This window comes from Bombina bombina, chromosome 3, assembly GCF_027579735.1.
Source record: "Bombina bombina isolate aBomBom1 chromosome 3, aBomBom1.pri, whole genome shotgun sequence".
Lineage (NCBI taxonomy): Eukaryota > Metazoa > Chordata > Amphibia > Anura > Bombinatoridae > Bombina > Bombina bombina.
The window spans coordinates 236,404,614-236,432,358 of NC_069501.1; the positions used below are offsets into that span (position 1 = coordinate 236,404,614).

At 41.7% G+C, this 27,745-nt stretch overlaps 2 protein-coding genes across 2 annotated transcripts in view; both read left to right on the forward strand.

The window, feature by feature from the left end:
- LOC128652292 (pre-rRNA-processing protein TSR1 homolog) overlaps nucleotides 1-8,223 on the forward strand; it is a 28,490-nt gene extending 20,267 nt beyond the window's left edge. Inside the window, exon 4 of the mRNA XM_053705232.1 lies at nucleotides 8,219-8,223. Within this exon, the coding sequence (XP_053561207.1) occupies nucleotides 8,219-8,223 (5 nt within the window). The remainder of the gene's footprint in view (nucleotides 1-8,218) is intronic.
- Nucleotides 8,224-8,456: 233 nt separating this feature from the next.
- On the forward strand, nucleotides 8,457-18,234 carry TSR1 (TSR1 ribosome maturation factor; the record flags this gene model as incomplete). The annotated part of the gene is given in 5 exon segments (XM_053706209.1): nucleotides 8,457-8,589; nucleotides 9,447-9,563; nucleotides 9,649-9,789; nucleotides 10,037-10,111; nucleotides 17,500-18,234. Coding segments are annotated over 5 exon segments (645 nt in total), but the record flags the coding sequence as incomplete, so codon positions are not given.
- Nucleotides 18,235-27,745: the final 9,511 nt, after the last annotated feature.

Consider the following 27,745-nt stretch of genomic DNA (forward strand, 5'->3'; position numbering starts at 1 on the left):
TTTAACTAGGATTAAGCCTGTGTTTAAGACTGTTGCTCCGCCGTGGAGCTTAAACTTAGTTCTTAATGTTCTTCAAGGCGTTCCATTTGAACCCCTTCATTCCATTGATATCAAGCTGTTATCCTGGAAGGTTTTGTTTTTGATGGCTATTTCCTCGGCTCGAAGAGTCTCTGAGTTATCTGCCTTACATTGTGATTCTCCTTATCTGATTTTTCATTCAGACAAGGTAGTTCTGCGTACTAAACCTGGGTTCTTACCTAAGGTAGTTACTAACAGGAATATCAATCAAGAGATTGTTGTTCCATCACTGTGTCCTAACCCTTCTTCAAAGAAGGAACGACTTTTGCATAATTTGGACGTAGTCCGTGCCCTGAAGTTCTATTTGCAGGCAACTAAAGATTTTCGTCAAACTTCTTCCCTGTTTGTCGTTTACTCTTGACAGAGAAGAGGTCAAAAGGCTTCGGCTACCTCTCTCTCTTTTTGGCTTCGTAGCATAATACGTTTAGCCTATGAGACTGCTGGACAGCAGCCTCCTGAAAGGATTACAGCTCATTCTACTAGAGCTGTGGCTTCCACCTGGGCCTTTAAAAATGAGGCCTCTGTTGAACAGATTTGCAAGGCTGCGACTTGGTCTTCGCTTCACACCTTTTCAAAATTTAACAAATTTGACACTTTTGCTTCTTCGGAGGCTATTTTTGGGAGAAAGGTACTTCAGGCAGTGGTTCCTTCTGTTTAATGTTCCTGCCTTGTCCCTCCCTTCATCCGTGTACTTTAGCTTTGGTATTGGTATTCCATAAGTAATGGATGACCCGTGGACTGACTACACTTAACAAGAGAAAACATAATTTATGCTTACCTGATAAATTTATTTCTCTTGTAGTGTAGTCAGTCCACGGCCCGCCCTGTCTTTAAGGCAGACCTAAATTTTAATTAAACTCCAGTCACCACTGCACCCTATGGTTTCTCCTTTCTCGTCTGCTTTGGTCGAATGACTGAATATGACATGTGAGGGGAGGAGCTATGTAGCAAGCTCTGCTGGGTGATCCTCTTGCAGCTTCCTGTTAGGAAGAGATATATTCCATAAGTAATGGATGACCCGTGGACTGACTACACTACAAGAGAAATACATTTATCAGGTAAGCATAAATTATGTTTTTATACATGTATGATAACGCAAGAAGACAAGGTCACAGTGCGACTCCTTTTATCTGTATAGAATCAAGGGTTAATATCTCCTTAGGTTGATTATTGAACAGGGGGGAATAATCTTATGTTTATTTGATTTTATGCTGATTTTATGTGTGAGATGTTATGGGCTCATAGGCTGTTATATGGAATATACAGGTTTCACTTTCACTTTGAGAGCCATGCAGCTTACAAGCTTGGCACGCTTTGTCATAGCATGGACGGTCCTGCATTGTGCACCATGTGATTCATTCACTTTTTTTCCTGACCGGGTGTCTATCAGAGAGGAGTCATAAATCTCTGTACTGTCTGGGTCATAGGAGGTGGTGATTTCCCCAGCCATTGGCTATAAGGGTGTGAATAAAATAAGATGTTTTATTTCTCTAGTTCTCCGGTTAATGCACTAGCGATGGAGGATTCTGTTACTTTAGAGGGCACTTCCTCTATTCCTAATGAGTAATTCCTGTTTATATGGTGAGGAGGCCTTAGTTCCACCCTCTCAATTATGTTCCATATTCCTTGATAATGTGATAATATCAAACATGTTTGATACCACTCTGAGGAGTTGTCGTCCAGTGAGGTGCGTACCCTACATTCTTATATCTGGACACATGCAGTTTTCCCGTAGCATTGCTGATCCGCCATCTGGAGGGGGCCTTTTTTCAACAGACGTTACTGTGCAGTTCAGACGGCAGTGTCTGCGGCCTTTAATGCTTTACCTCGCCCTGCTAAGCGCAAACGAAAGGTTACATATTGCACTCCTTCCCAGAGTACATCAGATAATTTCTTGGATTTAACTGAGGGTTATCCGAGGATGAAGTTCTTGCTGAGACTTTAGAGTATAAACATTCTGGGTCGGAGTCTGCTGCCTCTAAACCTCCGGCTGCGGAGTAACCAGACTTTTAGTTTTAAGAATTTGCGCTTTCTTCTAAGGGACGTTTTTGGCGAATTCAGAGGTTCCAGAGGCCAAATTGCCTGATGAACCTTTTAATTCCTAAATTGGATAGTTTGAGGACAGGGTGGTACCTTATCCTTCCCTGCTCCTGTTAGATGGCGAACATTATTAAGAATGAATGGGACAGGATTGGATTCCTTTTCCCCCTCTTCTCCCTTTAACAAATTGTCCCCAGTCCTGGACTCTCAATGGAGTTGTGAGGTTCCTTATCTTCACCTTTGCTAAACATACTACTATCCCGCTTGAGGATTGTTCTTCATTTTGAAGAGCCCATGGATAAAAGATGAAAACTCTGTTAAGAAAGATGTTTCAACATACAGGATATTTGTTTCAACCGGCGGCGGCTGCTGCTGTGGTTACTGGAGAAACTACCTTCTGGTGTGACTCCTTATAGGATTTGATCGGGGTGGAGGATCCCCTCAACGTTACTCTGAAAAGGTTTGAGGGTTGTTAATTGTTTTATCTGTGCTGCTATTAGGCAGTTTATTCGCTTGAATGGCTATGACTTGAGCTTTTTCTGTTAAGGCAAATCAGGCTCTGGCTGAAGTCATGGTCTGCGGATATGACTTCTAAGTCTAGACTTCTTCCCTCCATTTAAGGTTATGATTTTGTCTGGTCCAGGCCTGGACTCAATTATCTCCACGATCACAGGGGGCAAGGGTGCCCTACTACCGCAAGTGTATATTAACTAATCTAGGTGACGACTTTTGTTCTGATAAAGCCCATGTCAGCAGTCCTCCGCTAAGCCAGAGCAAACCAAGAGCTCTTGAAAGCCGAATCAGTCCTGGAATAAATCCAAGCAGAGCAAGAAGCCCACCGAGTCTACGTTGGCATGGATGGGTGGTCCCTGGTCGTCTTCTGGATCGTGTTGGGGCAGTATGTCGCTCTTTTCAGTCGCTTGGTTAAGGGACGTGCAGGATCCATGGGTCCTGGAGGTCATAGCTCAGGGTTACAAGATAGGTTTTAAGTCTCAGCCACCCAAGGGCAGATTCCTCCTATCTTCTTGACCAGAAAGGAGGGAAGCCTTTCTGGGGTGTGTACGGGATCTGTCCTCTAGGAGTTATTGTCCCGGTGCCTATTGCAGTGAGAGGCTTGGGATACTATTCAAACCTTTTTGTCGTCCCTAAGAAGGAGGGAACTTTCCGTCCGATTCTGGACTTAAATTGCTTAAGCAGGTTTTTAAATGTCCCCTCGTTTAAGACTGAGATAATAAGGTCCATTCTTCCCCCTCGTTTGAGAGGGGTAGTTCATGACCACGATAGATCTGAAGGATGCTCCCTTCTCGTACCAGTTCCAGTTCCTAAGGTTTGCATTCCTGGACAAGCACTTCCAGTTTATTGCCCTTCCGTTTGGTCTAGCTAAATACATTTTTCGAAGAGTGGACTATTCGGAATATCTCCTCTGTCTTCTTTGATCCCATGGATGGCAGATAATCTTGAAAGAGTTCTCTTTTATCAAGTACTAGGGTAGAATTCTCGGGTGTTAGAAATATTCTCATGTCTATGGAGACTATTATAACAGACCAGAGACATTGCAAGCTAGCTTCAACATGTCTTGCCCTCCAGATCTCCTTAAGGCCATCTGTGCCTCGGTGTATGGAGGTGATCGATCTCATGGTGTCCAGCTTTGACATCGTTTCCTTTGCCAGGTTTCACCTCAGACTGTTGCAACTGCGCATGCTGAACTAGTGGAACGGCGATCATTCGGATCTGTCTCGACAGATTTCTCTGGAGAACCAATTGGGAGAATCACTCTCTCTTGGTGGTTTTGTCCGGATCACTTGTCCTGAGGGACATCCGTCTCAAGACCATCCTGAGTGATTGTGACTACGATTGCGAGTCTGTCAGGATGTAGAGCTGTTTGGGGTGCCAGGAAGCCACAGGGCCTCTGGTCTCAGGAGGTAAAGCTCCCTCCTGTTCTCATTTTGGATCTTCGGGCAATATACAATGCTCTGAAGGCTTGGCTCTGCTAGCTTACATCAACCATCAGGGGGGAACGAGAAGCTCCCTAGTTTTGAGGGAAGTATCTTGGATTCTGTTGTGGGGGAGACCTGCATTTGTTCGCTGTCAGCGATACACATTTCAGGTGTGGACAACTGGGAAGCTGATTTCCTCAGCAGACAATCCTTTCATCCGGGAGAATGGTCTTTTCATCCCGAATGTTTGAAGAGATTTGCAAGAGGAAGATCTTATAACGTCTCAATACCAAGCTACCCAGATAGGGGTCGAGGTACAGGGATCCTCAGGTGGAGCTAACGAATGCATTAGCATGGTGTCTTGGAGGTACAATCCAATTTATCCTTTCCGAACGTAAACACTACTTCCTAGTGTAGTGGCTCGAGTCAAGCAGGCGTCTTTAGTGATACTGACTGCTCCGTCTTGGCTTAGAAGGATATGGTTCGCAGATCTAGTGGGGATGTCATCTCTTCCGTGAAAGTTACCTTGTCGCAGGGATCTGCTGACCAAGGTCTCTTTGTTCATCAATGTCTAGATTCTCTAAGCTGACTGAGTGGAGATTGAACGTTTAGTCCTAGCCAAGAGAGGGTTTTCTGAGGGGTATTTTTACACTAATTCAAGCTCGTAAGCTGGTTGCTCGTCGCATCTATCATAAGGTGTGGAGGACCTACTTATTCTGTTCACCAGGATGAACTGGAGAAGGGCTTTTCTGCAAGTCCCCTAAAGGGACAGTTTTCGGGCCTGTCTGTGTTACTGGACAAGAGGTTTGCAGAGGTTCCAGATGTGCAGCCATTTGTTACAGCTTTGCTGGAATAAGACCTGTGTTTACATCTAAGGCTCCTCCTTGGAGTTTAAATCTTGTTCTTAAGGTTTTGCAACGGGCTCCGTTGGAGCCTATGCATGAAGTAGACATTAAATTGTTGTCTTGGAAGGTTCCTTTTCTACTGGCTATTGCTTCTGCGCGCAGAGTATCTGTGATTGCTGCCTTGCAATGTGTCCTTCCTTATCTGGCTTTTCATGCCGATAAGGCTGCTCTACAAACCAAGTTAGGTTTTTTCCTAAAGTTGTGTCAATTCACAACATCAATCGAGATTGTGGTTCCTTATGTCCTAATCCTCCTTCGTTGAAGGAACGTTTATAACGTATTTCTGGATGTGGTTTGTGCCTTGAAGTTCTATCTTCGGGCCACAAAGGAATTTAGACAAACCTCTTTCTCTGTTTGTTCTCTTTTCCTGGGAAGCCTAGGTGTCAGAGGGCCTTTTCGACTTCCTTATCTTTTTGTCTGAGGAGTGTCATCCGTTTAGCATAGAAACGGCGGGACATAAGTCTCCTCTGAGGATTACGGCTCATTCTACGAGAGCAGTGGTTCCTCTTGGGCCTTCAAAAATGAGGCCTATGGATCAGATTTGTAAGGCGGCTACCTGGTTCTCCCAGAAGCAGAACTTTTTTTCACTTTCTGCGATGAGATTTTTTGTAGTGAAAAATTTTCTGCAGGTCATTTTGAAATAAAATTCAGTTTTAAATCGTTCATAATAAACAAACATTTATTTAAAACATGGTAAACTTTCACATGTAGTGTGTGTGTATGTATGTATGTATCTATATCTATACTGGAGTACCTCTCTTGTATTATACAAGCTTTGTAAGGGTTGTTGTTCATTTAATCTCTAGAGATAGATATATACATACACACTGGGTCAAACACATGAGGTTTCAGTTTGAATTTTAGAGCCAGATAAAATGCATAGGAACAAGAATTTTGTACTTGAAAGATTTTAGCTCTGCATACAGAAACACATACGTTCTGTTAACTAAGGGCATGGTATTAGCCCTTTGTTTAGTCATAAGTAAATTATGTATATACTCGCTGGGCCCTAAGATATCTATGAAAGTACATCATACTAGTTCTGTATACAATCACTAAACTCAGTATGTAAGTCCAAGACTGCACAGGAATACTGGTTCTACACATAGATCACATTCCTTTAGAAAAACATATGTAATGATTTTTCAACGCAATTTACTATAAAACCTGCTATGCTTTTTGTAGATTAATCACCTCATACTCTTTTCTAGAGGATTGTGATCTATCCTATAGTAAGTAATATGCTCTCAATAAAACCCCAGGACAGAATGCTGACTGCACATACCATAAGCAGCATGTTCTCTCAATATAACTCCAGTCCATCATAAGGTTATGTGCATTAAACAAAACACCCTGTATATACTTGAATTAGTATGTAATTCCTCTATATGCATGGAGCAGGATACCCTGTGTATATGAAGTAGCATGATATCTCCATATAACAGGGTAGGGTGCTCTGTGTACCCACAAATACATTCTCTTTGTATAAGCAAAGGACAATGTGCTCAGCTTGTATAATATATACAAGACACCTTATATGTAGCCCTTCATGTTTAACACAGCTGCTAGCCTGCTCAGACAAAGTGGACACTGCGGTCTGGCCCAGGTTTTCACCTCTAGGTGGGGCCCGTGCCAGGCTCTCAAGCAGCTCTCGTACAGCAGTAAAAATCATTCAGGCTTCATTTCCTGTCCCCTGGGAACCCCAACCATGCACCGTGCTCTCAGCCTGCTGCAGCCCGACTGCTCCTGCTCAGCTGAATACCTGTCATTCCTGGGGCAGATTAGTGCGGGTCACAGATCACATCCACCCCTCCCTGCCTGCACTTACTAGCAGAGCACATCTCTATGTATCTCTTCCTCGCCCTCTGTTTATTTACTTTAGGTTTCCCCTCCCCTCTCTATCACTGCTGTCCTCTCACTAAACAGAAAGTTGCCGTTCTTTCAACAAACACGCACACACAACTACTGTTTGTTTTTTTTTCTCACTTCAGCTCCCTCAGCTGCTCGCATCTTTTACTTTGCAGTTCCTTGATATTCAGACAGGCATCTCCTGTTACGGAAAAAGCTAAAATAAATGATCAATCAAAGCAGGGTTGATGGGGATGTGAACCGTTCTCTCTAAATGCGCACACACAAATACACTCTTGAAAGTAATGCATCATATATATATATTTTCATTCCAGTGATCTTATACAGCTGTCTAGTGATTTCAACGATGAAACTAATGAAACGTGTTTAGAAAGACCAGAAGTGAATACCTTTTAACAAATAACTATACCATACTGTATACATAACGTGACAGCTGCCCATTTTTTTATACCAAACTGGGCACATTATTAACATCCTAATTATGAAGCTGGGAATGAAAGAGGCACTTGTCACATATACTTATTAGGAAACCTAAGAAGCTTCAGCACAGCAGCGTCAATAAAATACTATTTAGTTCTCACCAGCTCCTCCTGCACGATAATCGGCAAGGCAGGGACCCAGGAAAGGGACTCAATGAATGCGTTTCAAAGGCTTGCAACACAGTGTGATGTCAAAAGCCCCAACACTTACTTCGGATCCAAGAGCTGTGAAAGCAAGTAGCAACACCTCTTGTTCTGGCGGGTCAAATTCATTTCGTACAAATAGCGCGTTGATCATTCAAAGCACCAGCCAATGATTGCACTGCACCAAACGGACTGTTTGTTGCCGCTAAGGATTTGAAATGACTGATTACAGTTTAAATTATGGCCAATCAGAAAAGAAAAGGCAGAATAAACTTTTACTTTAGGAAAATTCTCTGCGCAAAGGATCTGGCATTTCTTTCTGCAGACATGCTGCAGTTTCTGCGATGACATCGCAGATCGCACTATGTTCTGCCTTGGGGCTGGTTCTCTTTACATACTTTTTCCAAAATTTTTCAAGTTTGATGTTTTTGCTTCTGCTGAAGCAGCCTTCGGGGGAGAGGTTTTGCAGGCTGTGGGTCCCTCAGATTAGGGTCCGCCTCTCTTTTTTTTCCCCTCCCGTTAGCATTCTGTGTACTCTAGAGCTTGGGTATATGTTTCCCACAAGTAAGGAATGCAGCTGTGGACTCTTCCCATATTAAGATGGAAAACATAAATTATGCTTACCTGATAATTTCATTTCCATCTGTATGGGAAGAGTCCACAGCTCCTGCCCGTGTTCTCCGATGGGCGGCCCTAAATTTGACATTTTTTTTTCTTCTGGCACCTTTTTCACCCTTATATTTCTCCTACTGTTTCTTGTTCCCAGAATGACTGGAGTTATGAGGAAGTGGGGGAGGTATTTAATCCTTTGACTGGGGTGTCTTTGTCTCCTCCTGGTGGCCAGGTTCAGTATTTCCCACAAGTAAGGAATGCAGCTGTGGACTCTTCCCATACAGATGGAAATGAAATTATCAGGTAAGCATAATTTGTTTTTTAATGTTATTTCAATTATAATGAATTGCAGTTGTTGTCCAAATCTACCTGCTTTATTATATCATGTGCAGATGTCTGTAGTGAACATGCTGGTGAGACGTTATGCTGGAAATAGTGAACCAGTCAAAGCCAAAGAGGAGCTGATATTTCATTGCGGTTTCAGGCGTTTCAGGGCATCTCCTCTGTACTCTCAGCACACATCTGGTAAGAAACCTCAAGCTGCCGTGTTCTTTTATATATTTTTATTCACAAAACCGCTTCTAGTAAAAGTTATTACTGGTTTTCTGTGGCATACGCACATATCCTGTTAATTTGTTAAGTTTTCTTTGCTTATCTAAAGGTCACATGCAACAACGATGCATTGGTGGCATTGCCCTGGATATATTGCCATTAGTGCAAATTCCTGCTGAGAACCCAATTTCACTTGTAGAGGAATCTATCAAACTGTTATTTGCTATGGGAATCACAATTGCATTTACAAATGAACAATGGTTCTCAGACCAAGAATAAGGCTCAGTTATGGCTAAACAATATAAAGACATTTCCAGATGCTTTGGACAGATTTGCTTTTCAGTATTTGCATTAAATACACGTGAGGAGCAGTGCAGTGTCACATACTACTCTAAGGGCTGCAGCAAGGACAGTTATTGCGCTCTTGCGAGTGAGGCTTTTCAGGCGTCTGCATTAGCTGCCGGGCATGTGCTCTATGTCCATAAGGGTAATTAAAATATGAAATCTGATTGGCAGAGGCATGTTTAGTAAAGATCTTTGCTCTGCCCTTTCCTAAGAGAATCCCTCTGGGTGGTTGGAATTGCTGGAGGAAAGTTTTAGGAACAAATTTGCTATTTTTGAAAATGTGTCTACAAATTCCAATGTGAGCTTTAGAAATTATTGGGCATAGGGCTTTTAATACATTGTTAACTTATTTGGCGCACACTGTCTCTTATAAAATGAGTGTTGCAATTCTGACATAGTGTTAAAAGTTTTGAATTGTCTTTTTATAATGCATATGTTGATTATGCAATTCTTTAATGGTCCTTTAATTCTGCTTTCATTTCCAGCTGATAAACACAAATCAGAGCGTTTCCTGAGTGCTGACACTTCTGTAATTGTCACTGTGTACGCACCCATAACTTTCCCTCCGGCATCAGTGCTAATGTTCAAGCAGAGGAGTAATGGTGAGTAATTTTCCCTTTGCATAGTACAAGTAAAGCAAACCATGATGGCAAGGACACCTGACTCACTCTCATGACATTTCACTAGGGATGCATGATCTGGTAGCCACCGGTTCCTTGATGAGCATCGATCCAGACAGAATAATCATCAAAAGAATTGTATTGAGTGGTCATCCATTTAAAATCCTCAAACGGACGGCTGTGGTGCGCTATATGTTCTTCAACAGAGGTATTATTGCTGGTGTGCGCATTATAAAATATTTGTTGGTAACTGTGTAACTAATCCTAACTGCATTTTATTGGATTGTAACAACAAAATCATAGTGGTATCTCCTTAAATAAAAAATAAAAAAATAATAATAATTTAAGCAATAGTTTCTTATACTTTAGATCCGAACACACAAAAAAAGTATAGCAAATTTGCAGTATTATAGTATTGGTTATCTTAGTAATTTATTTGCTTATTGTATTTACAGAGGATATATTGTGGTTTAAGCCAGTAGAACTGCGCACAAAGTGGGGCCGCAGAGGACATATTAAAGAACCGCTGGGTAAGACATGTTTTTTTTTTATTTCATTTTTATAGTTTTTCCACAAGTGGTAAAAGTACCACATATTACTATTACCCTTTGTAAATCTTGATTAAACTAAAAGTAAGGAAATCAAAATTACTATATATTTTGCAAACCGTACCCATACATCTCCTCAAAACTATATATAACTAAATTACAAAATAGCATTAATACATAATACATTTATTTGGGGAAATGTGAAACCACAAATTAAAAAAAGTACAGACTCACTGTTCAAGGAGGGTATTAATACTTATTATAGATTTGTAACATTATAAAGGATATTGGATTGGCACAAGAGGCTAAAACATAAAGCGTGGATCTCGATTGACACACATCTTTTACACACCCCACTATGTTGGATGCCACATGAGATTACACCATCTGTTATTTAAGATATTAGTATTTAGAAACCTGTTCTCTTCGTGGAACTCTATCTTAAGAACATACAAAGGTTTATCCATTATGAGATCCACTTTGCCCAATTTCATTTAACGCAGAACTGTTGGGAGAATATGAATCCTGAACCCCATATAACAGAGGCGACATCGTTCCAACCTATATACTATTAACCCAGGCCAAACTTAATCAATAGGGGAATTGAGTCAAATTGCAGGAGGAAAATTCACCTCTTGGCTGAAATATGCCCAGCTTATGCAACTGATCAGATCATCGCTAAATAGACGGGATTTCCTATAACACCCACTTAATTTAAAACTTGATGTTTATCAGATGCGCCCTTGAGGGGTTCTTTGGCTTTATCAAAACGCCCACTGAGTAATGTACAAAACACTTACCAACTTATATCAGTCAATGGCATGTTGACTTGGGAGCAAATATCCTTGACAAAGAAAGAGTGGTTGAAAATATTTCAAAGAATACATCACAAATACTTGAAATTAATTTCTCCAACATTGGTGTGTCCGGTCCATGGCGTCATCCATAACTTGTGGGAATATCTCTTCCCCAACAGGAAATGGCAAAGAGTACAGCAAAAGCTGTCCATATAGTCCCTCCTAGGCTCCGCCCACCCCAGTCATTCTCTTTGCCGTTGCACAGGCAACATCTCCACGGAGATGGTGAAGAGTATGTGGTGTTTAGTTGTAGTTTTTTATTCTACTATCAAGAGTTTGTTATTTTAAAATAGTGCTGGTATGTACTATTTACTCTGAAACAGAAAAAGATGAAGAGTTCTGTTTGTGAGAGGAATATGATTTTAGCAGCAGTAACTAAAATCGTTTGCTGTTTCCACATAGGACTGTTGAGATTAAATAACTTCAGTTGGGGGAAACAGTTAGCAGACTTTTCTGCTTAAGGTATGACTAGCCATTTTTCTAACAAGACTGTGTAATGCTGGAAGGCTGTCATTTCCCCTCATGGGGACCGGTAAGCCATTTTCTTAGTCTCAAACAGAATAAAGGGCTTAATATGGGCTATAAAACTGGTAGACACTTTATGGGCAAGATCGATTGCTTTATTTGGGCATTTTATAAAGCTTGATGTTGATATTCACACTTATAAACTTTGGGGAACGTTTTTTTAATGTCAGGCACTGGTTTAGACACCTTTTCAGTCAGGAAGGGCCTTCCCTGTAGTAGGCTGAGCCTCATTTTCGCGCCATTACTGCGCAGTTACTTTTGAGAGCAGGAAATGCAGCTGCATGTGTGTGGGTCTGAAAGTTGTTGAAAAGGTTCCTAGAAGGCTTCATTTGGTATTGTATACCCCCTGGGTTTGGTAAAGTCGCAGCAAAGGCTGTAGCTGGGACTGTAGAGGGGTTAAAACTGTAACCGGCTCCGGTTTCTTCATTTTAAGGGTTAAAGGTCTCAAATTTGGGGTGCAATACTTTGAATTTAAATTAGAGCATCTCCGCGCACTGCTTAAGGAGGTGTTATCTACTCTGGATGATTGTGACAACCTGGTCATTCCAGAAAAATTGTGCAAGATGGACAAGTTCCTAGAGGTTCCGGTGCACCCCGACGCTTTTCCTATACCCAAGCGGGTGGCGGACATAGTGAATAAGGAGTGGGAGAAGCCCGGCATACCTTTTGTTCCCCCTCCTATATTTAAGAAATTATTTCCTATGGTCGACCCCAGAAAGGACTTATGGCAGACAGTCCCTAAGGTCGAGGGGGCAGTTTCTACACTAGCCAAGCGCACTACTATTCCTATCGAGGATAATTGTGCTTTCAAAGATCCTATGGATAAAAAATTGGAGGGTTTGCTTAAAAAGATTTTTGTACAGCAAGGTTACCTCCTGCAACCTATTTCGTGCATTATTCCTGTCACTACAGCAGCGTGGTTCTGGTTCGAGGAACTAGAAAAGTCACTCAGTAAAGAGACTCCGTACGAGGAGGTTATGGACAGAGTTCACGCACTTAATTAGCTAATTCCTTTATTTTAGATGCCGCTTTGCAGTTAGCTAGATTAGCGGCGAAAAATTCTGGGTTTGCAATTGTGGCGCGCAGAGTGCTCTGGCTAAAGTCTTGGTCAGCGGATGTATCTTCCAAGACAAAATTGCTTAATATCCCTTTCAAGGGTAAAACTCTTTTTGGGCCAGAATTGAAAGAGATTATTTCAGACATCACTGGGGGTAAGGGCCACGCCCTCCCACAAGATAGGCCTTTCAAAGCCAAGAATAAGTCTAATTTTCGTTCCTTTCGCAATTTCAGGAACGGACCGGCCTCCAACTCTGCAGCCTCTAAACAAGAGGGTAATGCTTCGCAAACCAAACCAGCTTGGAAACCGATGCAAGGCTGGAACAAGGGTAAGCAGGCCAAGAAACCTGCTGCTGCTAACAAAACAGCATGAAGGAGTAGCCCCCGATCCGGGACCGGATCTAGTAGGGGGCAGACTCTCTCTCTTCGCTCAGGCTTGGGCAAGAGATGTTCAGGACCCCTGGGCACTAGAAATAGTTTCTCAGGGTTATCTTCTGGAATTCAAGGAACTACCCCCAAGGGGAAGGTTCCACATGTCTCACTTATCTTCAAACCAAATAAAGAGACAGGCATTCTTACATTGTGTAGAAGACCTGTTAAAAATGGGAGTGATACACCCAGTTCCAACCGTGGAACAAGGAATGGGGTTTTACTCAAATCTGTTTGTGGTTCCCAAAAAAGAGGGAACCTTCAGACCAATTCTGGATTTAAAGATCCTAAACAAATTTCTCAGAGTGCCATCGTTCAAAATGGAAACCATTCGAACGATTTTACCTACAATCCAGGAGGGTCAATTTATGACTACCGTGGATCTAAAGGATGCGTATCTACATATTCCTATCCACAAAGATCATCATCAGTTCCTAAGGTTCGCCTTTCTGGACAAACATTACCAGTTTGTGGCTCTCCCATTCGGGCTAGCCACTACTCCAAGGATTTTCACAAGGGTACTCGGGTACCTTCTAGCGGTTCTAAGACCAAGGGGCATTGCAGTGGCACCTTACTTGGACGACATTCTGATACAAGCGTCGTCTCTTTCAAAGGCAAAGGCTCACACAGACATCGTTCTGGCCTTTCTCAGATCTCACGGATGGAAAGTGAACGTAGAAAAAAGTTCCCTGTCTCCGTCGACAAGAGTTCCTTTCTTGGGGAAAATAATAGATTCTTTAGAAATTAGTATTTTCCTGACAGATGTCAGAAAGTCAAAACTTCTAAGCGCTTGTCAAGTTCTTCATTCTGTTCCACGTCCTTCCATAGCTCAGTGCATGGAAGTAGTAGGGTTGATGGTTGCAGCAATGGACATAGTTCCTTTTGCGCGAATTCATCTAAGACCATTACAACTGTGCATGCTGAAACAGTGGAATGGGGACTATACAGACTTGTCTCCAGTGATTCAAGTAGATCAGAAGACCAGAGACTCACTCCGTTGGTGGCTAACCCAGGACCACCTGTCCCAGGGAATGAGTTTCCGCAGACCAGAGTGGGTCATCGTCACGACCGACGCCAGTCTAGTGGGCTGGGGCGCGGTCTGGAACTCCCTGAAAGCTCAGGGGCTATGGTCTCGGGAAGAGTCTCTTCTCCCGATAAACATTCTGGAACTGAGAGCGATATTCAATGCTCTCAAGGCTTGGCCTCAACTAGCAAAGGCCAGATTCATAAGATTCCAATCAGACAACATGACGACTGTTGCTTACATCAGGGGGGAACAAGGAGTTCCCTGGCGATGAGAGAAGTGACCAAAATCATAAAATGGGCTGAGGATCACTCCTGCCACCTATCTGCGATCCACATCCCAGGAGTGGAAAACTGGGAGGCGGATTATCTGAGTCGTCAGACATTCCATCCGGGGGAGTGGGAACTCCACCCGGAGATCTTTGCCCAGTTGACTCAATTATGGGGCATTCCAGACATGGATCTGATGGCGTCTCGTCAGAACTTCAAGGTTCCTTGCTACGGGTCCAGATCCAGGGATCCCAAGGCGACTCTAGTGGATGCATTAGTAGCGCCTTGGACCTTCAACCTAGCTTATGTGTTTCCACCGTTTCCTCTCATTCCCAGGCTGGTAGCCAGGATCAAGCAGGAGAGGGCCTCGGTGATCTTGATAGCTCCTGCGTGGCCACGCAGGACTTGGTATGCAGACCTGGTGAATGTCATTGGCTCCACCATGGAAGCTACCTTTGAGACAGGATCTTCTAGTACAAGGTCCATTCGAACATCCAAATCTAGTTTACCTTCAGCTAACGGCTTGGAAATTGAACGCTTGATTTTATCTAAGCGTGGGTTTTCGGATTCTGTAATAGATACTCTGATACAAGCCAGAAAACCTGTAACTAGGAAGATTTACCATAAAATATGGAAAAGATATATCTGTTGGTGTGAATCCAAGGGATTCTCATGGAGTAAGATCAAAATTCCTAGGATCCTTTCTTTTCTCCAAGAAGGTTTGTATAAGGGATTATCAGCGAATTCTCTAAAGGGACAGATTTCTGCTTTATCTGTCTTTTTACACAAACGACTGGCAGCTGTGCCTGATGTTCAAGCTTTTGTTCAGGCTTTGGTCAGGATCAAGCCTGTTTACAGACCTTTGACTCCTCCCTGGAGTCTGAATTTAGTTCTTTCAGTTCTTCAAGGGGTTCCGTTTGAACCTCTACATTCCATAGATATCAAGATGTTATCTTGGAAAGTTCTGTTTTTGGTTGCTATTTCTTCTGCTAGAAGAGTTTCTGAGTTATCTGCTCTGCAGTGTAATCCGCCCTATCTGGTGTTCCATTCAGATAAGGTTGTTTTGCGTACTAAACCTGGTTTCCTTCCAAAGGTTGTTTCCAACAAGAATATTAACCGGGAAATAGTTGTGCCTTCTTTGTGTCCGAATCCAGTTTCAAAGAAGGAACGTTTGTTACACAATCTAGATGTAGTTTGTGCTTTAAAGTTCTATTTAGAAGCAACAAAGGATTTCAGACAAACGTCTTCTCTGTTTGTCGTTTATTCTGGCAAGAGGAGAGGTCAAAAAGCGACTTCTACCTCTCTTTCCTTTTGGCTGAAAAGCATCATCCGATTGGCTTACAAGACTGCCGGACGGCAGCCTCCTGAACGCATCACAGCTCACTCTACTAGGGCTGTGGCTTCCACATGAGCCTTCAAGAACGAGGCTTCTGTTGATCAGATATGTAAGGCAGCGACTTGGTCTTCCCTGCACACTTTTGCCAAATTCTACAAATTTGATACTTTTGCTTCTTCGGAGGCTATTTTTGGGAGAAAGGTTTTGCAAGCCGTGGTGCCTTCCGTTTAGGCAACCTGATTGGCTCCCTCGCTTCATCCGTGTCCTAAAGCTTTGGTATTGGTTCCCACAAGTTATGGATGACGCCGTGGACCGGACACACCAATGTTGGAGAAAACAGAATTTATGCTTTCCTTATAAATTACTTTCTCCAACGGTGTGTCCGGCCCACGGCCCGCCCTGGTTTTTTAATCAGGTTTGATGAATTTATTTCTTTAACTACAGTCACCACGGCACCCTATGGTTTCTCCTGTTTTTCTCCTGTCCGTCGGTCGAATGACTGGGGTGGGCGGAGCCTAGGAGGGACTATATGGACAGCTTTTGCTGTACTCTTTGCCATTTCCTGTTGGGGAAGAGATATTCCCACAAGTTATGGATGACGCCGTGGACCGGACACACCGTTGGAGAAAGTAATTTATCAGGTAAGCATAAATTCTGTTTTTAAATTGATTTCAAGGTGGTTCCTGACTTTTTCACGTTTCAAACGCATTTACTCATTACTTATGCTTATCAGGAGAGTGTTGGAGGGGTTGTGAGCAGATACGATATTGATACATACAGTATTTGGTGACTTTCTCCGCTAATAAAGCCTCTGTGGGATCAGATTGAAATACTTGCCCAGCATCTATTTAGAGACTCCTTTAAACTACTAGCTATGAATGATTTACTTAACCTCCCACCGAACCATAAATGTAAAATTAGAAAATTAATTTTAATTGCACTAAATAGTGTTAAGTCTTTGATTGCTAGATTGTGGAAATCCACCGAGATACCTAACTAGTTGCTGTGTTGCTTACAGGAATATGGGTTTCTGAAGAGGAACAAACTAGACTTCAATAGCTCAGTCAAATTCAATTTGGAAGAATATAAAATGTTATGGGTTCCCTAATTATATGACTAGAAAAGAGACCGCATTTGACATAAATGTGTGTGCACTATTGCTCTCGCCTTACCTTTTTAAAGGGATAGTAAACACCAAAAATGTTATTGTTCAAAAAGATAGATAATCCCCTTTTATTTATCATTCCCCAGTTTTGCCTAACCAACACTGTTAGAGAAATATACCTTTTACCTCTCTGTGATTACCTTGTATCTAAGCTTCTGCTGATCTGCCTCCTTATATCAGATCTTTTGACGGACTTGCATTTCAGGCAATTAGTGCTGACTCTTAAATAACTCCACGTGCACGAGCACAATATTATTTATATGAAACACATGAACTAACGCCCTCTAGCTGTAAAAAACATCAAATGGATTCAGATAAGAGGCGGCCTTCAAGGGTTTAGAAATTGGCATATGAGCCTACCTAGGTTTAGCTTTTAACTAAGAAAACCAAGAGAACAAAGCAAAATTGATGATAAAAGTAAATTATAAAGTTGTTTAAATGTACATACCCTATCTGAATCATGAGTTTTAATTTGGACTTTAGTATCCCTTTAACGTCTAATGTCCTCCTATTTGCTTTCTTTACCTCTCTCCAGTCCATACATTAGATCTCTCTTGGGGTTTATATTATATTAGTACTTGAAAATGAATAAAAATAATTAATTGAAAAACAAAAGCCAAACAAGCTGGTTTAATTTGCTTTCCTACCTGTTCCATTACTCCAATATCCATTGTATTTTGTACCTAAATTGTGGTGTTCTTTTTGCTAGGAACCCATGGACATATGAAATGTTTTTTTGACAATCAGCTGAAGTCGCAGGATACAGTACTAATGAATCTTTATAAGCGTGTGTATCCCAGATGGAACTACGACCCATACGTGCCACCACCTGTGACCTGGGTAAAGAATGAGAACACAATAGATCCAGCAGAAGTGGAAATGGATTAAGCTCAAGAACATCACGACTGCCAGATCACGTTCTAAATACTTTGCTGTGCCTTATAAGATACATATCTGGAATTTGTAGTTCTCATTTGCAGACATTTTAAATTATGTTTGGGGTCGTTGGTAACTACTGCCAGAAAGTGAGAGAAAAATCCTTGCAAATTCTACAGGCTACAAGTACATTATGTATCCACACTGGATGTAAGCTGAATAAAAATGGTACAAGTAGCGTACAACTAAGAAGATATTTATGCTACAATCAAAGTTTACTATAGTATGGAACAGCATTGTAAAAATATGTTGATAACTTGTATAGGACTAAATTATCTACACCACACAGTAACTGAAAGAATAACATATATATATTTTACAGTTTGTTGAAACGTGCTTTTCTCATACGGTTATATCATATAAATTCTGGAGCAAATACATTGTGTATGAGAAACATAAGCCACTGACATGCTTATTATAGTGCGTGACAACTGATAACATCTAAATTGATAGGCACAGAGATTTTTATGTTGTGCTTACCAGTAATAAAATAAGCTTCAGAAGATGACTTCTAGTTGTTTTTTTCTTTTCTTTATTGTAAGTTTTTAAAATGTCACCTAGCATAATTTTCTCAGAAATCGTCACTTTCTGCACATACCTAGGGCTGATCTTGTCTTGGCATGTATTAGTTTGGTCTGAGCTCCTGCAGAGTCTATATGCACCAATCTGTTTCATTAATTTGCACAAGAAGCTGACGATCTTGTAGATATAATGAAATGTTTATTTCTTTCCAATGGAATGGAGAGTCCACAAATCCATTCAATTACTAGTGGGAATTCAACTCCTGGCCACCAGGAGGTGGCTAAGAACACCACAGCAAAGCTGTTAAGTATCACTTCCACTTCTCATAAACCCCCAGTCATTCTTTGCCTTGTACATCAGGAGGATGTGCGAAGATGGTGTCTGAAGATGTTAATCCTTTAATGGGTACTTTTCCCTGCAAGCAAGGATTGGGGCTATGCTGTGTCCATGTAATCCTCTTTAGTAAGAGTAATTGTAATAAGTATCATTTTGGATTACAATTTCTTGTTGAATTCAGACTTAATATAAACCAGTTTCTTGGGACAAATGAAACTGGAGATGGTATCTCTGAACAGAACTTTAAAGATTAAACCTGTTTCTTGAGACTGGTATCTCATTGCAAATATGTACTAGACTGGAATACAACAGATGGTATCTCTGAACAGAACTTCAAAGGATGTCCTTATCACAGAGCTAAAGGCTTATGAAGTCTTTGGATGGGTCAGCACCATAACTTCATATCATTCCTGGAACTTCAAAGGAAGTATATAGCCCATGCTCTTATAAAAGGGTCATAAACAGCATTGTCCAACATCAAAGGAGGCTAATCGCTTATGCTCTGGAGTCCTGTCAAATGTCATTTCTTGGACAAGGGTGACACCTACAGGTATCTCACTACTTTTGCTGGGATTTATCAACTGGACAGTTAAGCATTTGATTGGTTAAGACAATCTTCAAGGTGGGGCTATATTGCTTTAAATATGCTGTGGAAAGAACAGGTAGGAAGGACAAAAATAACACCAAAGGTAATAGAGACAGACTTCAGCTTTCTTTGCATGCACCCACTCACAGGCATTAGTCTATAGTGTAGATAGGGTAGAGGAATAGAGCCTTGTATGTTAGACGCTTCTCTTACTCTTATTGTAATTGCCTATTGTTTATTAAATTTACCACCTTTAAATATTGTGTAAGTGAAATGTATTTAACCTTATAAACATAGTTTGTTTTTAAAGGAAAAGCATGACAGGTTTCAGTCACAATCCCGGTATTTAGGGGGGCTTTTTCACAATGGGCCAGATTTATCAATGATCTGGCTGCAAGCATCTGTTATTTCTCAATCCCCCCAGACTTTTCTGACCAGGGAGATTGACAGCCCATGCTAGCATGTGATTGGCTGCACGAGTGTGGGGGCGGCATTGCACAGTAGCTGTAGCGTGCAATGTTAAATATGGGGTGGTGATGCTGGTTGGACAGGGGCAAAAATGTACTCCCCTGTCCTCCTGGCTTATAAATCTGGCCCTACGAAGTTGGATATGTAATGTGAGCAACAGAAACATCTGGAACATAAACTTTGATTCAAAATGGGACATTATGTTGATATAATCTCATAAAAAATTGTAATCCAAAAATGATACTTATTACAGTAATGGTGGTTTTCAGCAGTTTGAAGACGGCGAGATAGTCTTTCTTACCTTCCAACATTTCTGCTACCCCTATATAGAAAACCAGGGATGGTTACTCTGGGGTTTTTTCTACAGGTCCCTGTCAGAGGTCGTCTGAATCTGTCAAACCTGAAGCCCCGTGTCTACCCTACAGTTGAAACTGTCAAAAGTCTGGAGACCTTATCTTGCTGTATCTATGACACAGCAGAGGCCCTGGAGGGTAAGTCCTTTATTATTTTCCCCTTAATGGGGGACTCGTTAAGGGACTCAGTGGCTGGTGACACAGGGGCGCCTGAATCCTTCATAAGGGGGCTGGAAGTGAGTGTATTTCCTGGGGTCAGGATATTTAATAGGCTAAAGCAGTGTGGAGCCCTTGATCCTGGAGTCTAGCATGAGCTCTAATGGCGCAGATAGCTAGATCTCTGCTGCTATATATTGATTAGCCTCAGAGAAGGACCCCTTTATTTCTATATTGGAAATCTATTTCTTTCTAATGACACGATGAGTCAACAGATCATCTAATTACTATTGGGATATATCACTCATATATCACCCAGCAGGAGGCAGCAAAGAGCACCACTTCAAAGCTATTTTATATCACCTCCCACCCCAGTCATTCTCTTTACCTTTAGTAATAAGATGCCGACCGGGAGATTACTTTTTTTGGGACGCCCATGATGGGCGGAGCTATGTGAGGCGGCAATTTGTGTTGCGCGCCACTTTTTCATCACTTCCTGTGATCGGGAGGAATGGGAGAGCAATTTCAGTCAGGAATCCGCATGTTTGACTAAAGGCATGCGTTTCTAGGACCTGACAGCGGTTCATTATTATCTACAGCCGATTTCCGGATCGTTTTGCTGAGGGGATTGGTAGCCGGTGTCAGCAGGGCAGGTGGGCACCTCAGCAAAGTTAAGCTGAGGTGTAGAGGTGTTCTGCAGTATTTGCGTAGCTATTTGGTCTTATCTGCATAGAGAAGTAAAAAAGTTACGTTTACGTTTTAAAGAGACAGTAATGTTTTTTTCTGTTTTAATTTTTATTAAAAATGTAAGTTTTAATTTGATCCATTGTGAGTCAGAATGGACCAAGAGGCCCTGCAAAATGTTACTTGTTCATTATGTTTTGATGCCAATGTGAAACCACCAATCCCTTTCTGTTCCTCATGTATTGAGAGAACTTTAAATTATAGGGATAGACTTTTTTCTGAGCCAACATTTTCTAAGGCGGATGCTGTTCAGGAGTCTGACAATGTTCAATATATGCCGCAGCTTTCTCCTCAAGCGTCCCAACTTTTACCGCCCACACATGCAGTGCCCTGCGCTTCCTCTCCAACTCCCCCTGGAGTTACATTGCAAGACATCGCTTCCCTTGTGTCCTCTGCAGTTTCTGATGCGTTGTCTGCTTTTCCCATGCTGCAGGGAAAGCGCAAGCGGAAAAATAAACATTCAGTAAGCTAGGTTACTGACGCAGTTGTTACTATTTCGAATGCCCCCTCCCAAAAGCCTGAGGAGGAGGATACTTCGATAGCATCTGAGGGTGAAATCTCAGATTCTGACAGTGTAATTCCTCCTGCTGATACTGAAGTTGTCTTTCAGGTTTAAGCTAGAACACCTCCGTCTGTTACTCAGAGGTTTTAGCTACATTGGACGACAGCGACACCACGGTCATAGTTTATCCTAAGAAATCCAGTAAGCTAAACAAATATTTTGATGTACCCTCCATGGTGGAGGTTTTTCCTATACCAGATCGAGCTACTGAGATCATTGCTAAGGAATGGGAGAGACCAGGTATCCTTTTTTTTTCTCCATCCCCTATATTTAAAAAGATGTTTCCCATAGCAGACCCTATCAAGGTGTCTTGGCAGGCAGTACCCAAGGTGGAAGGGGCGATTTCCACTCTGGCTAAGAGAACTACTATTCCCATAGACGATATTTGTGCCTTTAAGGATCCTATGGACAAAAAAATTAGAGGGGTTACTCAAGAAGATGTATGTACACCAGGGTTTACAATAGCAACCTGCAGTGTGCATTGCTACTGTCACTAGTGCGGCGGCATACTGGTTTAATGCGTTGTCTGATTCTATTAGGACAGACACTCCCCTTGAAGAGATCCAGGATAGGATGAAGGTTTTTAAGTTGGCCAATTCCTTTATTACGGATGCTTCCCTACAGGTTATTAAGCTGGGAGCAAAGATTTCGGGGTTTGCTGTGCTAGCCCGCAGAGCTTTATAGTTAAAATCTTGGTCTGCCGATGTGTCATCTAAGTGTAAACTTTTGGTGAATCCTTACAAGGGAAAGACCTTGTTTGGACCGGGTTTGACGGAAATAATTTCTGACATTACGGGAGGAAAGCGTAATTTTCTCCCTCAGGATAAGAGAAATAAACAAAAGGGACGTTAGAGTAATTTTCGTTTGTTTCGAAATTTCATGGGAAATCCTTCCTCTTCCAAGCAGGAGCAGTCCAAACCTTCCTGGAGACCCAATCAGTCTTGGAACAAGGGAAAACAATCCAAAAAGCCTGCTATTGAATCAAAAACAGCATGAAGGGTCTGCCCCCAATCCGGGACCGCATCTTGTAGGGGGGGCAGACTTTCCTTCACTCTGGCTTGGGTTCGAGATGTTCAGGATCCCTGGGCGGTGGATATCGTGTCCCAGGGATACAAACTAGAGTTCAAGAACTTTCCTCCCAGGGGCAGGTTTCTGCTTTCAAGATTACCTGCAGACCAGACAAAAAGAGAGGCTTTCTTACACTGTGTACGGGACTTCTCTGACCTGGGAGTGATAGTTCCTGTTCCGATGCAGGAATGGAGTCTGGGGTTCTATTTCAATCTGTTTGTGGTTCCCAAAAAGGAGGGAACCTTCGGACCAATTTTAGATCTCAAGAGTCTAAACAAATTCCTCAGAGTACCATCCTTCAAGATGGAAACTATTCGTTCCATTCTTCCTTTGATCTAAGAGGGTCAATTTATGACAACCGTGGATTTAAAGGACACGTACCTGCATGTTCCCATCCACAGGGACCATCACAAGTTTCTAAGGTTCGCATTTATAGACAAACACTTCCAGTTTGTGGCTCTTCCATTCGGTCTTGCCACGGCTCCCAGCATTTTCTCGAAGGTTCTGGGATCCCTGTTGGCGATACTCCCATTGCGGGGCATTGCAGTGGTGCCCTATTTGGATGACATCTTGGTCCAGGCACCATCCTTTCAACAAGCAAGATCCCACACTGAAATGTTGTTAGCCTTCCTGCCATCTCACGGATGGAAGGTACATTTGGAAAAAAGTTCCTTAGTTCAAAAGCTTCAAGTGATAGGAGGGCATAGACATGTAGCCCCCCTAATGCTACGCGTTTCTCAGCTATAAAATTGCTGTTTCCTCAGGCTGATGGTTCGTATCAAACAGGAGCGGGTGTCAGTGATTTTAATTGCCACAGCTTGGCTTTGCGGACTTGGTAAGGATGTCTTTCCTTCCCCCTTGGAAGTTGTCTCTGAGGAAGGACCTTCTACTTGAGGGTCTTTACCTCCTTCCAGACCTAGATTATCTGAAGCTGATTGGAGATTAAACGCCAAGTCTTGTCTAGACGAGGTTTTTCAGAAAAGGTTATTGATACCAGGCTTCAGAGGTAACTCTCAAGACTTACCATAAGGTGTGATGTAAATACCTTTTTTGGTGCGAATCTAAAGGTTTTCCTTTGGAGTCAGCTGAGGGTTCCCCGCTTTCTGCCCTTTCTTCAGGGACTTGCCAGTTGTTCAATCCTTGTTTCAGGCTTTGGTCAGAATCAAGCCTGTATTTAAAGCAGTTGCTCCTCCATGGAGCCTTAATTTTGTTTTTAGGGGTTTGTGCATATGCACTCTGTTCATATTAATCTTTTATCTTGGAAAGTTTTTTTTGTTTCTTTTGTTATTTCTTCTGCTCGTAGAGTCTCAAAGCTTTTGGCTCTGCAGTTGTACAACCTGGATGTTGTACGTGCCCTGAAGTTCTATCTGCAGGCAACTAGAGATTTTTGTCAATCTACTGCCCTTTTTTGTGGTAATCTCTGGTAAATGGAAGGACCAGAAGGCCACTTCTTTTATTCTTTCTTTTTGGTTGAGAAGTGTTATATTATTAGTTTGCTTATAAGACAGCTGGACAACAGCCTCCTGAGAGATTCACGGCTCATTACACTAGGACTGTCTCCTCTTCCCGGACCTTTAAAAATGAGGCCTCTGTGGAACAGATCTGCAAGACGGCCACTTGGTTCTCGTTGCATACTTTAAAAAAAAAAAAAAATTACAATTTTATATTTTTGCCTCAGCTGATGCTTCTTTAAAATACTTAGTCATGCAACCCAATTTTTTTCTTTCTTTATTGAGAGAGCATGCAATTTTAAACAGCTTTCCAATTTACTTATATTATTTAATTTGCTTCCTTCTCTTTTTATCCTTTGCTGAAAAGTTTATCTAGGAAAGCTCAGAAGCAACAATATATATACTGATTGTCATTGGCTCACCGATGTGTTCAGTTAGAAACCAGTAGTGCATTGCTGCTCCTTCACCAAATGATACCAAGAGAATGAAGCAAATTTGATAACAGAAGTAAACTGGAAAGTTGTTTAAAATTGTATTCTCTATCTGAATCGTGAAAGAAAAAAAATTGTTTTCATGTCCCTTTAATGCTGAAAGCTCCTTTACTTGTTTCAAGCATTTGCCGTTCTGAGCTGCTATGGCAGCCCACGACAGAACTGTTTTGCTTGAGGTGACGTTTTTTTACCTCTTAGCCAATAGCCGTGCGGGAAATCCGGCATGGCGCCCTTTTGAGCTGAATTTACCCCACGCTGTTTGCTAAGCGGTGGAAACGTCGCCTTATAGTAAAACAGCGTTCTGCCTTAGCAGCTCAAAACAGCGAATGCTTGAAACAAGGAGCTTTCAGCATGAAGTATTTTATACTTCATGAATAAAAGACCCCTTTATTTGTTTCAATGGTCAATCACAGCGTTTTACAAACGCAAGGATTGATTTTCACTTTAGGGGTTTGAATAGGGAATTAGACAGCAGGAGTGTTTTTGTAATTTATATGATTTTTTTTTGGGTTATAGGAAACATCTCTTGCTAAATTGATGAACGTTCTTGTAGTTTTCGCTAGTATACTAGGGTTAGGGCTAGTATAGTATATGAAGGTTAATATTTTAATTGGAAAATAAAGTGTAGCAGCTATCTGAATAAGATATATTGTGTACATTGACGTTAAGAATGTATTATTTCTTTTAATTGTAAATAGATTTGACCACTAGGTGGCTGTAATGTATAAAGATTTAGAATACTGGCACTTGAAAGGTTAAAAGTGATATTTGCATACAAGACTTGTGCTGGGGTTCCTGTGTTTTAAAAATTGGAGGTATGGGAAACTGTGGTGCAATCTCCACTCTGGCTAGGTGGACTACTAGTCCTTTAGAGGACAACACCTTGCTTAATGAGCCATGGATATTAAAGGGACAGTCTAGGCCAAAATAAACTTTCATGATTCAGATAGAGCATGTAATTTTAAACAATTTTCCAATTTACTTTTATCACCAATTTTGCTTTATTCTTTTGGTATTCTTAGTTGAAAGCTTAACCTAGGAGGTTCATATGCTAATTTCTTAGACCTTGAAGGCCACCTCTTTTCATTATGCATTTTAACAGTTTTTCACCACTAGAGGGTGTTAGTTCATGTATTTCATATATATCCCCTTAAGGACCAAGGCCATTTTTCAATTTCCCTTAAAGACCAGGGCTATTTTTACATTTCTGTGGTGTTTGTTTTTAGCTGTAATTTTCCTCTTACTCATTTACTGTACCCACACATATTATATACCGTTTTTCTCGCCACTAAATGGACTTTCTAAAGATAACATTATTTTAATCATATCTTATAATTTATTATTAAAAAAATTATAAAATATAAGGAAAAAATGGAAAAAAAAACACACTTTTTCTAACTTTGACCCCCAAAACCTGTTGCACATCTACAACCACCAAAAAACAACCATGCTAAATAGTTTCTAAATTTTGTCCTGAGTTTAGAAATACCCAATGTTAACATGTTCTTTGCTTTTTTTTTTTAAAGTTATAGGGCAATAAGTACAAGTAGCACTTTGCTATTTCAAAACCACTTTTTTCAAAATGAGCGCTAGTTACATTGGAACCCTGATATCTGTCAGGAATACCTGAATATCCCTTGACATGTATATATTTTTTTTTAGAAGACATTCCAAAGTATTGATCTAGGTCCATTTTGGTATATTTCATGCCACCATTTCACCGCCAAATGCGATCAAATAAAAAAAAAATTGTTCAATTTTTCACAAATTTTTTCACAAACTTTAGGTTTCTCACAGAAATTATTTACAAACAACTTGTGCAATTATGGCATACATGGTTGTAAATGCTTCTCTGGGATCCCCTTTGTTCAGAAATAGCAGACTTCTATGTCTTTGGTGTTGCTTTTTGGTAATTAGAAGGCTGCTAAATGCCACTGCGCACCACACGTGTTTTATGCCCAGCAGGGAAGGGGTTAATTAGGGAGCTTGTAGAGTTAATTTTAGCTTTAGTGTAGTGTAGTAGACAACCTAAAGTATTGATCTAGGCCCATTTTGGTATATTTAATGCCACCATTTCACCGCCAAATGCGATCAAATTTTTAAAAAACGTAAATTTTTTCGCAATTTTAGGTTTCTCACAGAAATTATTTACAAACAACTTATGCAATTATGGCATAAATGGTTGTAAATGCTTCTCTGGGATCCCCTTTGTTCAGAAATAGCAGACATAAATGGTTTTGGCGATGCTTTTTGGTAATTAGAAGGCTGCTAAATGCCGCTGCACATCACACGTTTATTATGTCTAGCAGTGAAGGGGTTAATTAAGGATCTTGTAGGGAACTTGCAGGGTTAATGTTGGCTTTAGGGTAGAGATCTGCCTCCCACCTAACACATCAGACCCCCTGATTCCTCCCAAACAGCTCTCTTCCCTCCCCCACCCCACAATTGTCCCCGCCATCTTAAGTACTGGCAGAAAGTCTGCCAGTACTAAAATAAAAGGTATCTTTTTTTTAATTAATCTTTTTTTAAGCATATTTACATATGCTGCTGTGTAGGATCCCCCTTAGCCCCAAACCTCCCTGATCCCCCCCAAAACAGCTCTCTAACCCTCCCCCTCTACATTATTGGGAGCCATCTTGGGTACTGGCAGCTGTCTGCCAGTACCCAGTTTACAAAAAAATATATATTTTTTATTCCCCCCCCACTTTTCTGTAGTGTAGCTTCCCCCCACCAAGACTAAACCCCCACCCCCTCCCAGATCACTTCAATTATCTATATTAAATTTTATATCCCCCCCTCTCTCCCTCTAAATTTAAACTAAATCTGTTCCATAGTGTAATGGGTCCCACCCGCTCCCTCCCCGTGCATGCGCCCGCCCGCCTCCCCCGTGCACGCGCGTGTGTCCGTGCGCGCCCCCAGCGATCCCGCCCACCTCTGCACAATAATCCACCGATGGCCGCCCACCCGCCTCCCATGTCGGCTCCCACCCACCAACGATTGCGGGTCATCGATGTCCGGTGCAGAGAGGGCCACAGAGTGGCTCTCTCTGCATCGGATGGGGTAAAATGTTATTGCAGTGATGCCTCGATATCGAGGCATCACTGCAATAACCGGAAAGCGGCTGGAAGCGATCAGGATCGCTTCCAGCCGCTTTCAACCCCAACGTCGTACAGGGTACGTCGCTGGTCTTTAAAGACCAGGTTGTGTGCGACGTACCCTGTACGACACATGTCGTTAAGGGGTTAAAACACTGTGCACGTGAAGTTATCTGGGAGCAGGCAC